We start from the raw sequence: 18,171 nt of genomic DNA, 5'->3' as shown, positions 1-18,171 counted from the left end.
CCCAGGCCCCTCAAGCATTGGGGGAGGTGGTTGACCAGACAGAGAGCTGCCTGCCTTCACAGGCACAGGGGAGGATCAGCTGCTGACAGGCAGTGATGCTGATAGGCAAGAGATCTCCTCTAATGAGGAACAGCTGCCTCCACCACTTGATCCAAGGACACAGAAAGCAGAGCATAGGCAAACTCAGAGAAGGGCTGCATGGCTACTCAGGAAAAGGTTGCCCCACCCCTCCACACAAGGAACACCCGAAGTGGAGTGACTTAAGGAGAAGCCTTGGGGAGTTAAAATTTGCCAGAAACAATTGTTTGTTTTGGCTTACACTCCAGTAGTGGGTTCCTACTTTGGTCGCTACTGGTTCGGTGGGTGATTGTGCATGCGCGCATGTGCATGCATGCCTCTAACGTGCCAATCAGGTGAGAGGATGAAGAAACAAAAAGCTAGGAGCGACCCTCCCACCCACCCATGTGTTTGTCACTTCTTTTATCCTCTCATCTGATTGTCAGAGGAACCAGTTTGGCTGAACTGGTAGTTTTTTTACTACTGGTTTGGCTGAACCGGTAGTTATTTTTTATAACTTTATAAGTTCAGCCGAACTGGGCTGAACCGGTAGCATGCCACCATTGTTACACTCTCTTGCCTTTGACTTGTGCCTTTTGCCGTTTGCCTTCCTTTGCTTTTTGCCTTTTGCCTTTGTCTTGTGGATTACTTTGGGCCCTTCGATTTGTCTTTAGAATTGCCTCTTGCCTTGTACCTTGTCTTTGCCCCAAAGACTGCCATTTGTTTTGGGCCTGGACTCTGCCTTGTGAGCGTGCTCCTATTCCGTGGGTTTTATTTGTACTATAGAGGCTGTTGTTTTGGCAGACTGAGGTGACTGCCTCCAAGGTAGTGTGTGTGTGTGTGTGTGTGTGTGTGTGTGTGTGTGTGTGTGTTTGTGTGTGTGTGTGTGTATGTGTGTGTGTGTGTGTGTATGTGGAGTCTTACTGGTCATTGGAGGGCCGTTTATTGGGCGCAATAAAGGACTCTCTAGAGGCCTGCTTTGTCTTGACCTGGGTCAAAACGTCAGGCATGAAAGGACATGTTCATTAATTAGATTTATTAATTTGATTTTTATCCTGCCCTTATTATTTTATAAGTAATTCAAAGTGCTGAACATACCTATTTTCCCCTCAACAACAACCCTGTGAGGTGGAATGGGCTAAGAGAGACTGGCCCAAAGTCTTCCAAGAAGTCTGGGCCAGACTTTCATAACTAAAAAAAGACTAGAACTGGTTTCTAGGCAGCACCTTAATTACTGCACCAACTCAGCAGGTGTTGTACTGCTTGTCATGCAAACTTAACAACTGAAATTGCTAAAAATGTATTTCTCTAATTGCAGACAATATGAATGAGAAGAGTGGTTTTGGGGAGGTTATTTTCCCCTTCTCATTAGCTTTCAGATATATATAACATTATATTGTATATGGAACCTGTTTTTAGTTGTCCTATGAACAGGGTGGGATTCTACCAGTTCGCACCTATTCGCTAGAACCGGTTGTTAACATTTTAAGCAGTTCCGAGAACCGGTTGTTAGAAGAAATTACTGGCCTAATCCTGTAAGGAAGGTAGGAAGGAAACATTCTGGTGTTGCTTACAGAAACTGCCTCTCTGTTAACCCTTATTACATTTTTGGCAGGCCTAGACTTCCTGTCTCAGGAACTTCTCTGGAGTTTTTTTCCCCTCCTTTGCTGGTACTTTGCTTGTGTGGAGTGACCATTCAAAGTTACAATGGCACTGAAAAAAGTGACTTATGATCATTTTTCACACTTACACTGTTGCAGCATCCCCACAGTCATGAGAGGCCAGGCAAGGAGATGCGTCCCTCGATGTGAGTTACATTGAGTTGGCCACGCCCAACCAATAACATGACCACCAAGCCACGCCCCCAATTAAGCCACACCCACAGAACCGGTTGTTAAAAAAATTGAATCCCATCCCTGCCTATGAACCTGTTGTTTTGTTATGTAGCAGACCACTTACAACAGATCATTTAGTGATCGTTCAAAGTTACAACGGCATTGAAAAAGTGAATTAGTACAATTTTTCACATTTATAACCCTTGCAGCATCTCCATTGTCATGTGATCAAAATTCGGATGCTTGGCAACTGACTCATATTTATTATGACAGTTGCCGTGTCCTAGGGTCATGTGATCAGCTTTTGCGACCTTCTTACAAGCAAAATCAGTGGGAAAGCCAGATTCCCTTAACAACAGTGGTACTAATTTAACACGTGCAATGATTCATTTAACAAATGTGATAAGATAAAATGGGACAAAATTTACTTAACAAATGTTTCTCTTAGCAACAAAAACTTTGGGCTTAATTTGATTGTAAGTCAAGGACTTCCTGTACAAATGTGTAGTACTTCTTAAAAAAAGAATATTCTTTCTCTGATCTTAAATAGATGCACTGATGTATTGAATAAAACTGTGCTGTCAGAATGATGACTTTAGTGACTTGGTTAGGCTGTATTAATACATGAATATAATCAGTTCTGGCAAGAAATCAAAAGGTATATTAAGGATTCAGTGATTCAACAGAAATGATATAATGCTGAAACTATCTGGTCAATAAGAGGTGTGCAGTGGTGGGATTCAAATAATTTAACAACCGGTTCTCTGCCCTAATTATTTCTTCCAACAACCAGTTCACCAAACTGCCCAGAACGTTAACAACTGGTTCTCCAAAACTGGTGTGAACTAGCTGAATCCCACCACTGGAGGTGTGGTAAGAGAAACTGTTATTTGGGCAGAAATTTGTTTTATTTAGAGAAATAGACTCTATATTCAGCTACATGTCTACAAATCTGGTTTGTGTGTGGATAAATGTGCTCTCTTTTTAGTTCTGCTGCTTTCTGTTTCAGGTCCTAAATGGGAGAGTTTAAGAGTAGCATTACTTTACCAGACCAAATTCATAATATCTGAAAGGTTTTTCTTCATCTATAAACTTAATTTGCTCATTTTCTTTTAAACTGCATCACACTTAATAAGTAATAATCTTGTTGAATTGAATAAACATTAGATTGTATTGATGACAACAAAACATTTTTGCAGAGAGATGTAGATCACAATAATAAAAATCAGAGTATACAATAAAAACATAACTCTCTGGGCAACATAGCAGACATTTCCTGATCTATTAACTGTAAGGAGAAGTTTCCTTTTCCTGAATTTAATTTGTTCCTAATTTACAATGCTGTAACAATGGATGTCCCTATAGAATTCAGTGCATCTAGTTAGTTAATCAGTGAATCAGCAACCATTGTAAGATATTTTTGAAGCTTGATTGTCTAAATTGTTGTGGGTTATAACCAGTTCCTTGACTTTGTGAGGACAAGTTCAAGTTTATACTCAAGGAGTTCTGTTTTATTAAGCTGACATGGACTAGAGTGGAAATATTTTATGTAGCCCATACAGATGACTGTGTCAGTGCATTCTATATGCTTCATGAGTTACAATAATTTATTATTGAAGTAATCTTTTTCAGAATAAGTACATCTCAATTTGATAATAAACTTCCTTAATTATTTTTATCCAACATTGCTTCTAACCCACAGCAACATTTTACATTCTAAAAATGTGACAAAACTAACAGATGTTGGATTTATGTTTCTAAAAAAAGTGGACAAAAATAAACAACCAAATGTTATTTAAATCTTAACATAAAAAGAAGAAAAATCTAATAGTACATTATACATTATATAGGCCCTGAAATAAATTAAAAGGTGTTGGTTTAATCAAGTGATTTGTCTTACTACTCCATATTATCTTATATCTATTTGGTGGATTCATAAAAAATATAAATTTAGTTAAAAATGTATGGTTTTCTTTTTGATTATTTAATTATATTTGAATATTTCAACTCAAAATATTTGGTCATCCTTATTACAAATGCTTTACAGAGAAAATTTCTTGACATCAGATTCCAGTCTCAAATACAATTGTCATTATGTCACCAGGAATCAGCTGTGAAACAGTGGAAGCACTCTACCAGTTTTTGTTTCATGATCCTTGCTTCCAGTTGGAATTCTGGTTCGATGTTCTCTAGTGTTGAACTTTTTATTCTCTTGGCTGTCCAGGAAATATGAAGCAGCCTTGAGCATGATAGTTCAAAGAAATTAATCTTTTCCACATTACCCTACCCTACCCCATCCCATCCCCGTCTACCCTTCCTTGAATCCTAAAGGAAATTATTCTCTGAACTGAGTAATTTTCCATTATATATGCAGCAGTATATTTTAGAACAAAAATTCCTACTCCATTCTTTCTCTGAGTTTCATTTCCAGAATAGAAAATTTTGAATTCATCTGGTTGGAAATGTCCCATTCCTAAACATTTTAGTGCACTTACTCATGGAATACCTGTCCTAATCCATTGGGCCCCAAGAACTAAGGACTATGTATGTCCATTTTAATGATATACAGCTTTCCTTAATTCATACTGCAGATGTTCTATGATCCCATCCTAGTGTTTCCAAAAAGTTTTGAGCTTTTCTTTCAATTCTGCCTACTGTATATCAGCATTTGGACCTTCCTCAACATAGTTTTCAACCAACCGAGTTAGACTTTTAAGGTTGTCCATGCTTGCTTTGTCATAGAGCCATCTGTAGGTTTCTGTGGCATTTTCTTGCAGGATTCAATATGGGTTGATCACTGGGACCAGAGGTTTAGTCTTCTGAGCTTTCAGACTTATGCTAAAGCCTATCTTCAGGGAACTTCTCTCTTACGAGATTTTCTGGTGCTTCAGCATGAGTCCGAGAATTTCTGGTCCCAGTGACTGATCCAGATTGGATCCTGCAACATTATCCTGGGGCAGGTATATTAGACTTCATTTGTGTTCCTCTCCTCAAACCTGCACATCCTACTTGTAATGTCTTTCATGATCTGTGACTTTATTTGTTGGGCACATGACATTTATATCTCTGAGGAACTGACAACTAAGGATGAGGGAAGTGAGTCTGTAGTTGGTTCTCATAGTAACTTGTCAGTGTCATCTTTGTTGATGAGAGGGGAAACTGAGTCCAACAAGGGAGATGTTGTGGAAAGACTGCAAGAATCATTATGTAAGCATCAATTTATCTCTGAGAAGAAAGAAGGAATGAAAAGATTCTCCGATAACTTTGCCTTGATTTGGCTTAGTATAAGAGGTGGTATACCGGGTATAGGGAAATAGATTTACAAGATTCTGTTACTGTACTCTACAAAAATAGTTCTAGTACTCCTTGTGCAGTCTATTTACTGAACTGGTCTACCTTGAAGGGCTGACACCAATAGTCGCATAAGGCATGTGACATGTATTAGTAATGGGGAAAGGGCTGCATTTTCCCAACCTTTTAAAATGCTTTTTTAAGGTGACTGTTCTAAGATTAATAGGTGCATTAAAACAGAGTTATTTGCCTGCTGAAAACTGACAAACTCATAATGATGTAATTCACAGTACAGTCTTGGGGAACTTAAAAGCACCAAAAAAAAAAATGAGACTGCAGGCCAAAATCAGTTGTCCCCAGCAATTAGATATAAATCTAATCTAGGAATGTTTACAGATCTTAATTGGCTCTGAATTGTATAAAAGCAAGGAGCGTTCAAGAACAGAAACAATTCAAACTGTTTAATTTTCCAATGATTGAATGCAATGAACTAGGATGCAAAATGGAAGGTCATGATGTAATACACAATGTGCCCCTTCATTTAAACACTAACTTGGCAGCCAGAGTAGTATTGGCAAAGGGAATGTTGTTGGGTTAGAAATACAGTAATTGTTTGCTGGAAGGAGGGTATGCTACTAAAGCGAAGTTCCCTTTTCCCACATGTAGTTTGAAATAATACTTGCTAGCCACCGAAGAAAATCAGAGCACTGTCCCAAAGCTTGTGCAGAAGTAAACTTAAAGCCAAAATACAAACAAAGGAAAGGAAATCATATACATAAAGACAGAGTGAATATTTTGATGAGCTTTAGTGATTAAAAGGTCCAGCTATTAACAGTATTCAAAAATAGCACTAGATATGATTCATAATATTTAACAGTTGTGGACTGAAAGTCATCATCGATCTGCTGTTAGACCCCTTGCTGTTTGCCTACTGAGCAAATAAGTTGGCCGATGATGCTGTCCATATGACATTGCATTACAGCTTGCAAATCTAGAATCTCTGCATAGGTCCTTTTTGTGGACTTCGGCTCAATGCTCAATACTATCATTCCACTCTAGACTGACCCATCTCAGTGCACCTATTCATACTTGTAGGTGGATAATCAGCTTTTGACAGACAGGAAGCATCAGGTGAGGCTAGAGGAAATTACATCTGGTAACCAGCAATTAGCACAGGTGCCCCTCAGGTCTGTGTGCTCTCTCTGTTGCTCTTTTCTCTCCATACCAATGAGTGTACCTCAAAGGAACCTGTGGTTAAAGTTCTGAAATTTGCAGATAACGCAACATTTAGTTGGCCTTATTTGAGAGACAGTGATGAATCTGCTTATAGATGGGAGCTTGAACAACTCGCCCTGTGGTGCAGCTGTAACAATCTGGAGCTGGAGCTGCTTAAAACTATAGAGATGAGAGTGGGTTTTAGGAGGAGCCCTTCTATTTTACTTCTCCTTACAGTATTCGACAGCACAGTATCAGTAGTAGAGTCCTTCAGGTTTTGGGGTACTTGATCTCTCAGGACTTGAAATGAATGGTTAATATTTGTTTGTTTTTAAATTTATTGGCTGCCTAGCTTACCACAGAGTAATTCTAGGTGGCAAAGAGAGAGGGAGGGAGAGACATAAATTATACAACACTATAATGCAATTAAAATAGTGGGAGGTGGGGTCGGTTAATTGATCAACCACCTTCATTGTGATGCTCCTCCACTGGGGTCCCTGTCAACCAGAATAATTGGATCTTTCGGACCCTGCAAGGCATCCTGCTCCAAGAGGCTCCACCGGCAAAGACTCATTTCTGGCAGAGTTTGGGGGAGAGAAAGAGTTCTGCTGCTTCTGCTGCTTTCCTTGCATGAAGCCAAAAGTCTCTCTCTCTCTCTCTCTCTCTCTCTCTCTCTCCCCCTCCCTTCCTCCCTGCTATAGGGCATTATATGCCAAGACAACTAGATACAGGGATAGCTTTTTCCCTTGTGCCATCACTGTTGAATTCTTACAGTTCTGTCTAATGTGTATATATATTAACCCATACAGTATGTATAATTTATCCTTTCTGTTATCTTCATTTCGCTCTTTTATTGGTATATTTTAATTGTTATTCTCTCTATTGCTTTGCAAGAACACTGAGTATTTTTGTACTGTATACAAATTTCTTGTGTGTCCAATCACACTTGGCCAAATAAAGTACCCAACCCAACCCAACCCAACCGAATTGTTTTAATTGCTTTAATTTTTAACAATGAAAAGATTTAATTGTTTCTAGTACTTTTTTACTTTTTTAACTTTTTGTTGTAAGGTGTCCAGGGTCATTGTATCAGTGAGATGGGAAGCATAGAATTTTAATAAATAAATAAAAAAAATAAAGCTGGATTCTAAACAGCAATGAGGAGAATAAACTAAATTTGATTTAATTTATTTTCAGTTCAAAGTGAATTAAATATAGTTTAATTTGGTAGAAGCGTGGAAAAATAAATATGTAGCAACTTTGGAGGCAATATGGGGATTGCATCTAAAGATGGACTATTTATCCCGGTTTAGTTGGATTCTATATTGTAGATCCTTTAATGAGCAAGTAGTTAGACTAGATGATTTCCAGTGTATATTCCAAGCATTGGATTATATGATACCAAAAGATCACATCTTATCTTCAGAAAGAAGGGATGAAAACTTAAGGCCTCTTAGCTTAATTTCTGTCCACCTGGAAAGATAGCTTCCCTAAGTAGAGAATATAGGTAGTCCTTGACTTATGACCACAACTGAGCCCAAAATTTATGTTGCTAAGTGAGAAATTTGTTAAGTGAGTTTTGCCCCATTTTATAACTTTTCTCGCTGCATTTGTTAAGTGAATCACTGGGGTTGATAGGTTAAGTGAATCTGGCTTCCCCATTGACTTTGCTTGTCAGAAGGTTGCAAAACAGGATCACATGACTCCGGGACACTGCAACCATCATACATGTGAGTCATTTGTCAAGCGTCTGAATTTTGATCATGTGACCATGGAGATGCTGCAACTGTCGTAAGTGTGAAAAACGGTCATAAGTCACTTTTTTCAGTGCCATTAACTGTTCTAATTCGAGGACGACCTGTATCTTTATTGCATTTGCAGGGGATAATGAAGCTTTAGAAGATGCAGTAGAGAGTATGATGAAATTCAAGATATCTTTTTTTGTCAGTCAGCCCATTATTAATAATTAATTTCAGCAATTATTAATTCTAAAATGTTGCACTTCCATTTTTTAGAGCACAGTAATGGGCTGGTTCAATCATCTCTTGAGGCAAAATTATACATCAGAAAATAGAAAAGGTTGTCACCATCCTTTTCTTGATTTCCCCTCCCCCCATTTTTGATAGCATGAATTTTATCATAAATGTGTTACTTCGCTGTGAGTTTACTTTGCTTTCTATTTTTCTGCTGGATAATAGTCAGATGTGAGAATCTGGAAAAGTACAGATAGTAGTGGTGATGTCAATTCTTAAATTGCTATAAAAATGCATTAAAAGGGGGATAAAAAATGACAGCAGTTAAAGCCTTCTGCATCGAAAAAAATACAGTATATGTTTCCCAAGTGGCGAAGTACTAGCCCTAATGCATGATAAAATCCAAAGAATTGACAAATTTCAATTGTTTTCTTAGATGCATGAACCACTGGAAGATTATTTCTTCCATGGAACATTAATTTCCTCTATTTCTGCCTCTGTAAGTGTATTTAATACTTTTAGAAGGGCAATTTATTTCTCAATGCATCTTACATGGAAGTTACAGCTGAAAGATACAAAACAAATTCACAATTTTCCTTGAAAGCATGAACCCATCCTTCACTTAGTGAACAAAAGATGCTGAGAAGCAATGATAACTGAAGTGGCCTGCATTTTCATGAGTGAATATTGCCCATGGTTCTGATGAAATACCTAAATCCTCCTCTGCCTCTCTGTATATGTGTGTATGTATGTATGTATCTATGTAAGTACTCTCTTATTTTCGAAGAAACACAGTATGTCTATGTCTATATCATTATGTGTGTGTAAGTGTCTTATGTATGGATTAGATTAGACTGCACTAAAATTATTAAGCAGACATGCATATTAAACAATATTCCTAGTGTGATATTTTCCATATTATTCAATTGGGAAGTTCATGAAGACATATATTGTGCTTTCTTACTGATGCTAGATGACATTAGCTCTGGAATGGAATTTATAGTTAAAATATAATAGCTGAGTAAAAATATTAAAGTTTCAATATTTTTGTCATTAATTCATCTATTTTGAACTTGGAAATTTTCTAAAGTTATCTAAACCATTTTTGAGGATTCAGTCTGTCTTAGCTGCATAATGAAACATGGAAATTAAATCCCAAAAGGGGCTTTTCAAGAGGCAACTGGACTTTCTGTCTTTGAAGACATTTTGCTTCTCATCCAAGAAGATTCTTCAAAGGGGAAAAACAAAACCAGAAAGTCCAGTTGCCTTTTGAAAAAGCACCTTTGAGACAACCATGACCTGGATGACTGAGAATCTCCATAGACATGCAAATTATTAGTATTTTCATTCTAAATGAGATATATCAGTATGACTTGTCTTTTCAATTTGCACCTGGCTTAGAATCCTTTAAATGGCCATTTCTGGCAACATCTGAAACTGTTCTGCTTTTCTATGATTTTTTCTTGTCATCTTGAAGACAGACAGAAAGAGCCTTAACAACCACAAGACTATATTTATATTTGCATCTGCATTACTTCTTCATTTCTCTTCCAATACCTAAAGCAATACCTTCCCCCATAATTTAAATTTCATAATTTCATTTTTGGCTTCTAGGTGCTGGTTAAGAAAGGATTTTTCGAAATGACCATCAGAGCATTAGTATTTCGTATATTATTATTAACACGCTCTGATGCTAAGGAGTTCTACTCCCTCTCCCCACCTGAAAAGAAATCTGTTCCAAATGCAAAATACAAGCAGAGGAGAGGCGTTTCAGTTTCATTGCATCAAGCAGCTTTAGTACAGAATAGTTGAGCTAAGCCATGTCCAGGCTCCTTGCTGTCTCCTTCTTGCTCACACAGCAAATACTGCTTTAATTTCCAAACAGCCATCAACTCTCTCACACACTGACAGCATGCTAGCCAGATGAATACTGATGGATGTTGGTAGGTAAAGGCAGAATTTTTTCTCTTTATTTTCCTCCCCCAAAACTAACCCCAACCACATAGTTTCATAGTGAAGCACGAGTATCGAGCTAGTTAAACACATTTGTTCAGTATGAGGGAATCCAACCCCTCCTAATATTGCAGAACTATAGTATATAGAGTCAAAAATGAAAAAATGCAGCACTTTACATATGAAAACACCTTGTGGACCAGGGGCTTCTTAACCCTGCTTTAATGGCAATGTCCGCAATTAAATAAAAATATCTAATCTATTAATGGGGTTGGATTAAGATCACTTCTCAGATCTGTATGACTCATAGTGTCCATAAGAGACAGTGACTTCCTTGTCATCTCTAAAAAAAAAATTCCTTTTAAGAATAAGAAAACTGTGAAGGAAACTTGGTGTGCCAATCATTTTCTCCACCATTCATTTATGGTTGCCATTGTGGAGAATAATTGGAGATCCATGTAAGCTCTTTTAGGAAGGAAAGCCAAGTTGTAAAATTTTAGGATTTCAACTAACATTAATCACTTAAATGAATATTATCATTTTTGCATGATTTAATATATAAGTACTTTATATAGTTATGTCGAAATTTAGCAGAGCTTCCTTTATGTGTAATTTAACTGCTTCGTTCATTTTGTTCAGTGCTTTTACAGACCATCATTCAGAGCAAAACTCCTAATGCAACTGACATTAAGAAAATAAATTACATGAAAATCAGAATTAATGCAAAGTTCGATATAAGTAGTAAGATTTGAGAAGACCTACTAATCAATCTGCAATCACAGCTTTGTTTAGGACACCAAGGGTCAGTGACTGAGGTAGTCTTAATAGCATGGCAGAATTATTTTTGCATTGGTTTTATCCTATTGTGTACATTTCCTATATTAACATTGGTCTTCTCCAAATAGCTTATTATACCTCTATCCTATATCAGTCATTTTTATATACATAGCACTGGTTTTATTAGCCCCTATTACTTATGTAATATTTCTAAAGCACTGTTGCTACCGTCCTATATCAATGATTGATTGTAGTGGGAAAAGAGAAATTTGAAAGTGTTTAAGTATTCTTGCAAGCTAGTGAAAAAAAAATGATGAAATGTTCCCTCTCTTCCCTTTCTGTCCATCACAGGATGAAGATGAGACGCCACAAGCTCTTTTTGACTCTGTGCATGGCTGGTCTCTGCCTCATCTCCTTCCTTCATTTCTTGAAGGCCCTGTCCTATGTCACATTCCCCAGGGAGCTGGCATCACTTAGCCCCAACCTTGTGTCTAACTTATTCTGGAACAATGTACCGGTCACACCTCAGGCTAGCCCTGACTCTGAGGGTCCAGAAATTCTGCGTACCCCACTATATTCCCACTCACCACTGCTTCAGCCTCTTTCCCCAAGCAAAGCTGGTGAGGAGCTACACAAAGCTGAGTTTGTGCTGCCTGAAGACACCACAGAATACTTTGTACGCACCAAAGCTGGTGGTGTCTGCTTCAAGCCAGGGACTAAGATATTGGAAAAGCCACTAGCAGGACGCCTAGAGGAGAAGATAGAGGGAGTTATATCCGGGCGCACGGGCCGTAAACCTTTGAGTGCCACTGGGACAAAACGACGTAAATGGGTGGAGTGCATGTGCCTGACAGGTTGGCATGGACCCAGCTGTGGTGTTCCCACTGTGGTTCAGTATTCAAATCTCCCCACAAAAGACCGTCTGGCACCACGGGAGGTTCCCAGGAGAGTCATTAATGCCATCAATGTGAATCATGAATTTGACCTCTTGGATGTACGTTTTCATGAGCTAGGTGATGTGGTGGATGCCTTTGTGGTTTGTGAATCAAACTTCACAGCATATGGTGAACCACGTCCTCTCAAGTTCCGTGAGATGCTACTCAATGGCTCCTTTGATTACATCCGGCACAAAGTGCTCTACGTCTTCCTGGATCACTTCCCCCCTGGTGGCCGCCAGGATGGCTGGATTGCTGATGATTACCTGCGTACCTTCCTAACTCGAGATGGCATCTCTCGCCTCCGCAATTTGCGGCCAGATGATGTTTTCATAATTGATGATGCAGATGAAATCCCAGCCCGTGATGGTGTCCTTTTCCTCAAACTCTATGATGGCTGGACAGAGCCTTTTGCTTTCCATATGCGGAAATCTCTCTATGGATTTTTCTGGAAGCAGCCTGGCACTCTAGAAGTGGTTTCTGGTTGTACAGTTGGAATGCTCCAGGCTGTTTATGCCACCGATGGAATTCGCCTACGCCGGAGAGAATATTATACCATGCCAGGCTTTCGGCAGTATGAAAACAGCACAGGTCATATCCTAGTACAGTGGTCATTGGGCAGTCCACTCCACTTTGCTGGCTGGCATTGTTCTTGGTGTTTTACACCTGAAGGAATTTATTTTAAACTGGTTTCAGCTCAGAATGGAGACTTTCCCCGTTGGGGTGACTATGAGGACAAACGAGACCTTAACTATATTCGAGAGTTAATTCGGACTGGTGGGTGGTTTGATGGTACCACCCAGGAGTATCCACCTGCAGACCCCAAAGAACAAATGTATGCCCCCAAATATCTTTTGAAGAATTATCAACGGTTTTGTTACTTGTTGGAAAATCCCTATCAGAAGGCAAAGGGAACAGGGTGAGGGGAGTGGGCTTGCATGAGAAAACACAATCTTTTTTGGGAAAAAGGGAAAGTCAGACTGTGTCTTTTGTTTTTTCCTCTGCCCCATTCTGCTGGGATTTGTACATTCTCTCTACCCTGTCAGTCCCACTGCAGACAAGAGATTTAGGATATGTGTGTATGGAAAGGGACTCCTAGGAACATTCCTGTCCCCAGGAACTAGCTTTTTGTAGGATTGAAGAAAAATCTGATGCAGGAAGCATCCATAAGTCTTGGGAACTGGGGAGCATGCAGTGGATGTGTGAAGGTATGAATGTGCCAAAGCCTCTACAACCTTTGTAGTATAGCTAAGGATAACATTCAATTCCATTTTTAAAACCCAGTTTCTCCTAAGTACTTTGGCATCAATGGCTGTTCTGCTTTCCTAATATATGGCCACCAAGAGAGATTTTGTCAGTGAAAATGGACATTGAACTCATCTAGGATCTTTATATTTTGCCATGTGCATCTGTTATATGAGGATATAAAGATGGAAGCACACACAAACTGGAAGCATAGTAGCACCAAAGAATTCTGCTTTCCATCTTATGATTATGGACATTCAGGGAAACTTTACAAACTGGCAGGGTATGAAGGTTGAAAAGCTGTCTGATTTTGGATATATTTTGGATAGTTAGCCTTTAATATAAGAATAAGATGACAGCACAACCTGTAGCCCACAGATTTGAAAAGAGTATAGCTATCACAGATACACTTCCCTCTTCTTTAGCAACACAATGTGATGTTTACATTTTCAACTAAAACAGGGTGTGTCTAATGCTTCAGAGGAAAGGAGAGGTCAGCTCCAGTGCCCGTCTTTCTACTTCTGAAACAGAAGAAGTGCAAAGGTACTTGGCTCTATGATGCCATTGTTTTGAGGATAAGATAATATTGTTGCTATACCAATACCAATCATTTGGTTTGCAAAGGCAGAGACGGGAATGGAGGGTATTTATCTGATGGAAATGAAATGAGAAGCCAACAATTATAACCTGGATGCCAAGCATTTCTGTGGTCAATTTTTTTTGCAGCTTTCAATGAAGTATATCATTGCCCCACTCCCAATCACTTATGCATCTATGGCCCTAAATCAGGATGAGAAACAGGTCAAGGCTTACATTCTGCTAGCTGCTAGGAAAACATATGAAGCAATGAGGAGGAGTTCAAAAAGAGCTTCTTTGTCATAATGTGTTATTCTGGCATGCACCATTTTCCTTGTTTGATCCATCCAGCATTTCACGCTCTTCTGCCTTTACAACATTGAAGTCTTGCCATTCTAGAGACTGCAAGCCATGTTGTATGTGATTTGTCTTTTGCACATTTTGCCTGTGCAGTATACTCTGCCAGTTCATCCTCTGACTTTTTTTTTAATGTGGTGAATATCTAAATACAGACTCTTTTTCAATAGCAAAGTTTCAGGAAAGAGGATTTGAGCAGGGAGAAGATGAGTAGGATTTTTTGGTTTGTGTTTCAAGGGTGGCTCCCTTACCAGCAAAGTAATATTCTGTTGCTTGAGTGAATTTATCAAGAGTTATAAAAGAAATCATAAGTACAAAAGAGCCCTGAGCTTGCTTAAAATCTGTCTTATTACCAAGAAGAGATCTGTACTACTTTTTATCTTGTGATCAGCATAAGAATGAAGCCAATATTAAATTACGTTAAACTTTCCCTCTATAGATATTGTTACTTTGGTCTGTCATAAAATTAAACTGAGCAGAGAAGATACATATGCCTTACATTGTGAGAAAGATTTATCATGTCAAAGGAGAACAGACATGTGGCTATGCTAAAGCAAATGTGTAGCAATAGCAAAAGAACCACTATTGAGGAACTGAAGGTAGCAAAACACCAAGTTTTCTTATGCTTCTTCACTACAGATACAGGAACTGTTTTGTCTTCACCCTTGGGATGAAAGGAGAATCTAGGCCACAACTCCATTGCTCTCTAGTTCTAATTAAACTTCAACCACCAGGAGGTCTATCCACACACTCAGTTGTTAGAAGTGATAGGAGTTGATATCCAATATCAGAAAGATTGCAAGTTGTCTACTTTAGTTTAGGGCCAACTCTTTCCACTGCTTTTTTTTTTCCTAAATATGTTGGACTTCACATTTGGAAAGCTGAGGAAGGCTATTCTAGAGGCCATAGTTTTCAATGCTTATAATTCCATTAAAAGTAGTAATTGGGAGATGCTTCTTCAGTATTGATAGGGACAAAGCAAATGGAGGAGGTGCTTCCAAACTACTATAACAGGGAAAAAACTGCACTTTTATACTCAGTGAGACATGAACTGGGAGGTTGAAGCATATCTGGCCATTGGGTTCAAGTCAATCAACTTTACTTTAAAAGAGATGTTTTTCTATAATATTTCTGTGGAGTTTCCTAAAAGAATGCACCCTTCCGTTCAGCTCAGTCAATACTGATTGTGATACACATATAATTTATCATCTACATTTTGTATGCGCGACTGTGAATGACTTTTACAATGAATGCCCATGAATTCTTAATTCACTGATTAGCACAAATTTTTGGTTCTACCTGTCATCAAAATGCAGACAAAATGTTTCTGAATTCTTTTATCTTTCTACAAGTTTTTTTTACCACCTTTTTCTTTCCCATATCTGTTTTTCTCCCTTTATTTTCTTTCCCTTCCACTGTTGTTTCCAAGGAACAGATCCCATTCTAAATGGATAAGTTAGCACTAAAATCCTCTGGGAAGCTGAAAGGACTCTTTGTTCTGGTCTCCTCTAATTGCACCAAAGTGAAACTTGAAACTGACCTCTAATGGGAGAGAAAGGGAGACTTTATGGTAAAACCTTTGCTTTAATAATAGTAACAACAAACTTTTGCACAGGGTAGCCTGAAACACTTCTACTATATGAACCATCTATTTATTTATTATATAGCTACTAGCATTCAGTTTCATAGAACAGACTGAAGGAACTTTGCACTAATAACAATCGTTTGAGCATCTGTTGTGGGGTTAGGTATAGGAGACTTAGTTTTGGGAAATGGCTATTTTCTTTCTTTTTTCCTTCTCAGCCATCATGAATAACTGGAGCTAATAGGATAATGCCTCCTAATGGTTGTTGATCAAAAATATGTATTTTCTTTACAGCCTTTACCCTCACTCAATTCTACTCTACTGTTCCAAACAAATCTTTGGAAGAGTTTAAGCATAATTGCCACAGTCCATAACAGCCGTACTGAGTGGTTGATAAGTGGTGCCTACTTTGCAGTCTGCTTTTGGACCTTAGCTTCTCATTTGCATAGTGTTCAGAGAATGCCTTACTCCTACAATGTTCTACTCCTTTTTCAAACTTACAGCCTGATAAAACCAGGGTGTAATATTCATCCTAGGCTATGCCTCTCTTTAATTGCAGGGGGTGTGTGATTCTGTGACCTTCTTTAGAAAACATAAATTTCTCTCAATATAGAGAAGTACATAAGGAGAGAGAAGACTTTTATCTTATTAGCTTCTATGATGTGCTAATTTTGTGTCTGCAGTTGGAGTGTGCTTTTTCTTGTACTCCATTTTCTCAGCTTACCATAGCAGAGGTCACGAACGGTTCTATTATTTACTTCTTATACCAACTAGGCTAATCATGGCTTTAATTTATTCTTATCTTATAATCTTTTAATCTCTTATACAATACAGGCAGCAACTTAGGAGACTTCTAGAATTATGCTATCACCTTTGTCCATTTGTTCTAATTCTCATTTTTTAATGTTCACTACAACTCTGGCACATCTTATTTTTGCTTTCCACAACCTGCTCTTAGAATGGCAGTCAAATCCGCTTAAGCAAAGTCTGTGGTGGCTGAATATTAATGCAATTGCTGTCTCAATATCTAGGAAAATACCAGGTTAAGAAAAGCTTTTTTAGTTAAGTAAGATATCTGGCATTAACTAAAGGATTGTATATGTTCATCCTTTGATTTTCTGTGGGGTTCTTTTCTTACTTTCCCTCTTTGTCCTACTATATATCTTCTTATTATCTTCCAATATCTGTATTACAAAAACAGGAAGCTCATTTTATTTTCTTTAACAGGCATACTGTTCAAGGAGATTCTGAATCATTCAAACGTGTTATAATTTTTTTAAAATTGCAGCTGAACAGACCTTGAAACTGAATTGATATTTCTATTGATTGATTGCTTGCTCCTGGCCAATCTTTTTTTACCCTCAGTTTCAGAAGTGATGGCTGCCTGACCTATACTCACATTCTGGCATAGATTGTAAGGGACAAGATATTATGTCTGGTAAGTCCATTAAAAGCTAGCTGCTTTAATAAAAGAAGGGATTGCTCTTGCCTTCATTTATGTCTACTTCCAAGGTGCTTTTCCACCTTAGAGAAACTTTAAAAGGGAAAATATGTTGCTGGTAAGTCTAGTTGTGTGGGTATAGGAGGAAATAGAGGCCTTAATAGCAGTACAGTATTAGGACATAGAGGTCATTGTGTTATACCATCATTGAGGTTACTAGGCTTGGTACATCAGCTTAAAAAGAAAGTTTGGCAACAAGGATGCACCACTGTCCTGTATAATTACCACAGAGAGAAGTCCTGAAAATAGGACTTCTGTTTCTCAAGGAAAGGATGTGGGATATCTTATACTAGCAAACTGAAATAGCTTTTGTGGCCCACGTTGGCTAAGGTTTATGTGGGACTCGCCAAATATGTAGAAGTCCTCTACAGTCTAATTTATAATACCTATATTAATAATTTTGTAAGGGTAAATCAGTGTGTACATACTGAAATCATTTTCTCTGTAAATGGTTGGATTTCATTTCACCCTTAAAGGGATGTTTAAAGGAAAAAATAAAACAAATTACACAATGAAAGGGAACCTGGGATGTGTGCTTGTTTTTATTTCAAACTGGAACAGGAAGACAGACGCTCAAGGAAGAGGGCAGGAGAGTCTGCTTCTTTCAGCTCTGAATAAACACACATACATATATGGAAAAGTATGCAGTGTTAAAATATTTGTGTTCTTTTTAATGCAGTATGTAACCACTTTTTCTCACAGTTGTGACAGCTTGATTCAGCCATCTATCCTGGTTGTTTAAACAAACTGCATGACAATGTAAGAATATGAATTAACTTCGTGCCCACTGGATTCTGAAAAAGACTCCAGTTAGCATTTGAGTTTATAATCCAGACAGAAGAATGCAGAAATATTATATTAAATATTATAT

General features: G+C 38.2%; 1 protein-coding gene across 3 annotated transcripts in view; it reads left to right on the top strand.

The window, feature by feature from the left end:
• Positions 1-17,825, top strand: part of MGAT3 (beta-1,4-mannosyl-glycoprotein 4-beta-N-acetylglucosaminyltransferase) — a 45,877-nt gene extending 28,052 nt beyond the window's left edge. For 2 of the 3 annotated variants that reach the window (XM_026696528.2, XM_087934784.1), the window contains exon 2: positions 11,453-17,825. In XM_026696528.2, coding sequence (XP_026552313.1) covers positions 11,454-12,959 — 1,506 coding nt within the window. In that variant the 5' untranslated portion in view covers position 11,453 and the 3' untranslated portion in view covers positions 12,960-17,825. Of the gene's footprint in view, positions 1-8,279; positions 8,330-11,452 lie in introns of all 3 variants that reach the window. The other variant, XM_087934785.1, reaches the window with a different exon arrangement.
• The last annotated feature ends 346 nt before the right edge of the window (positions 17,826-18,171 follow it).

This window comes from Pseudonaja textilis, chromosome 5 (assembly GCF_049901715.1).
Source record: "Pseudonaja textilis isolate UNSWEBS1 chromosome 5, rPseTex1.2, whole genome shotgun sequence".
Classification (NCBI taxonomy): Eukaryota; Metazoa; Chordata; class Lepidosauria; order Squamata; family Elapidae; genus Pseudonaja; species Pseudonaja textilis.
This window is presented reverse-complemented; position numbering and strand designations above follow the sequence as displayed.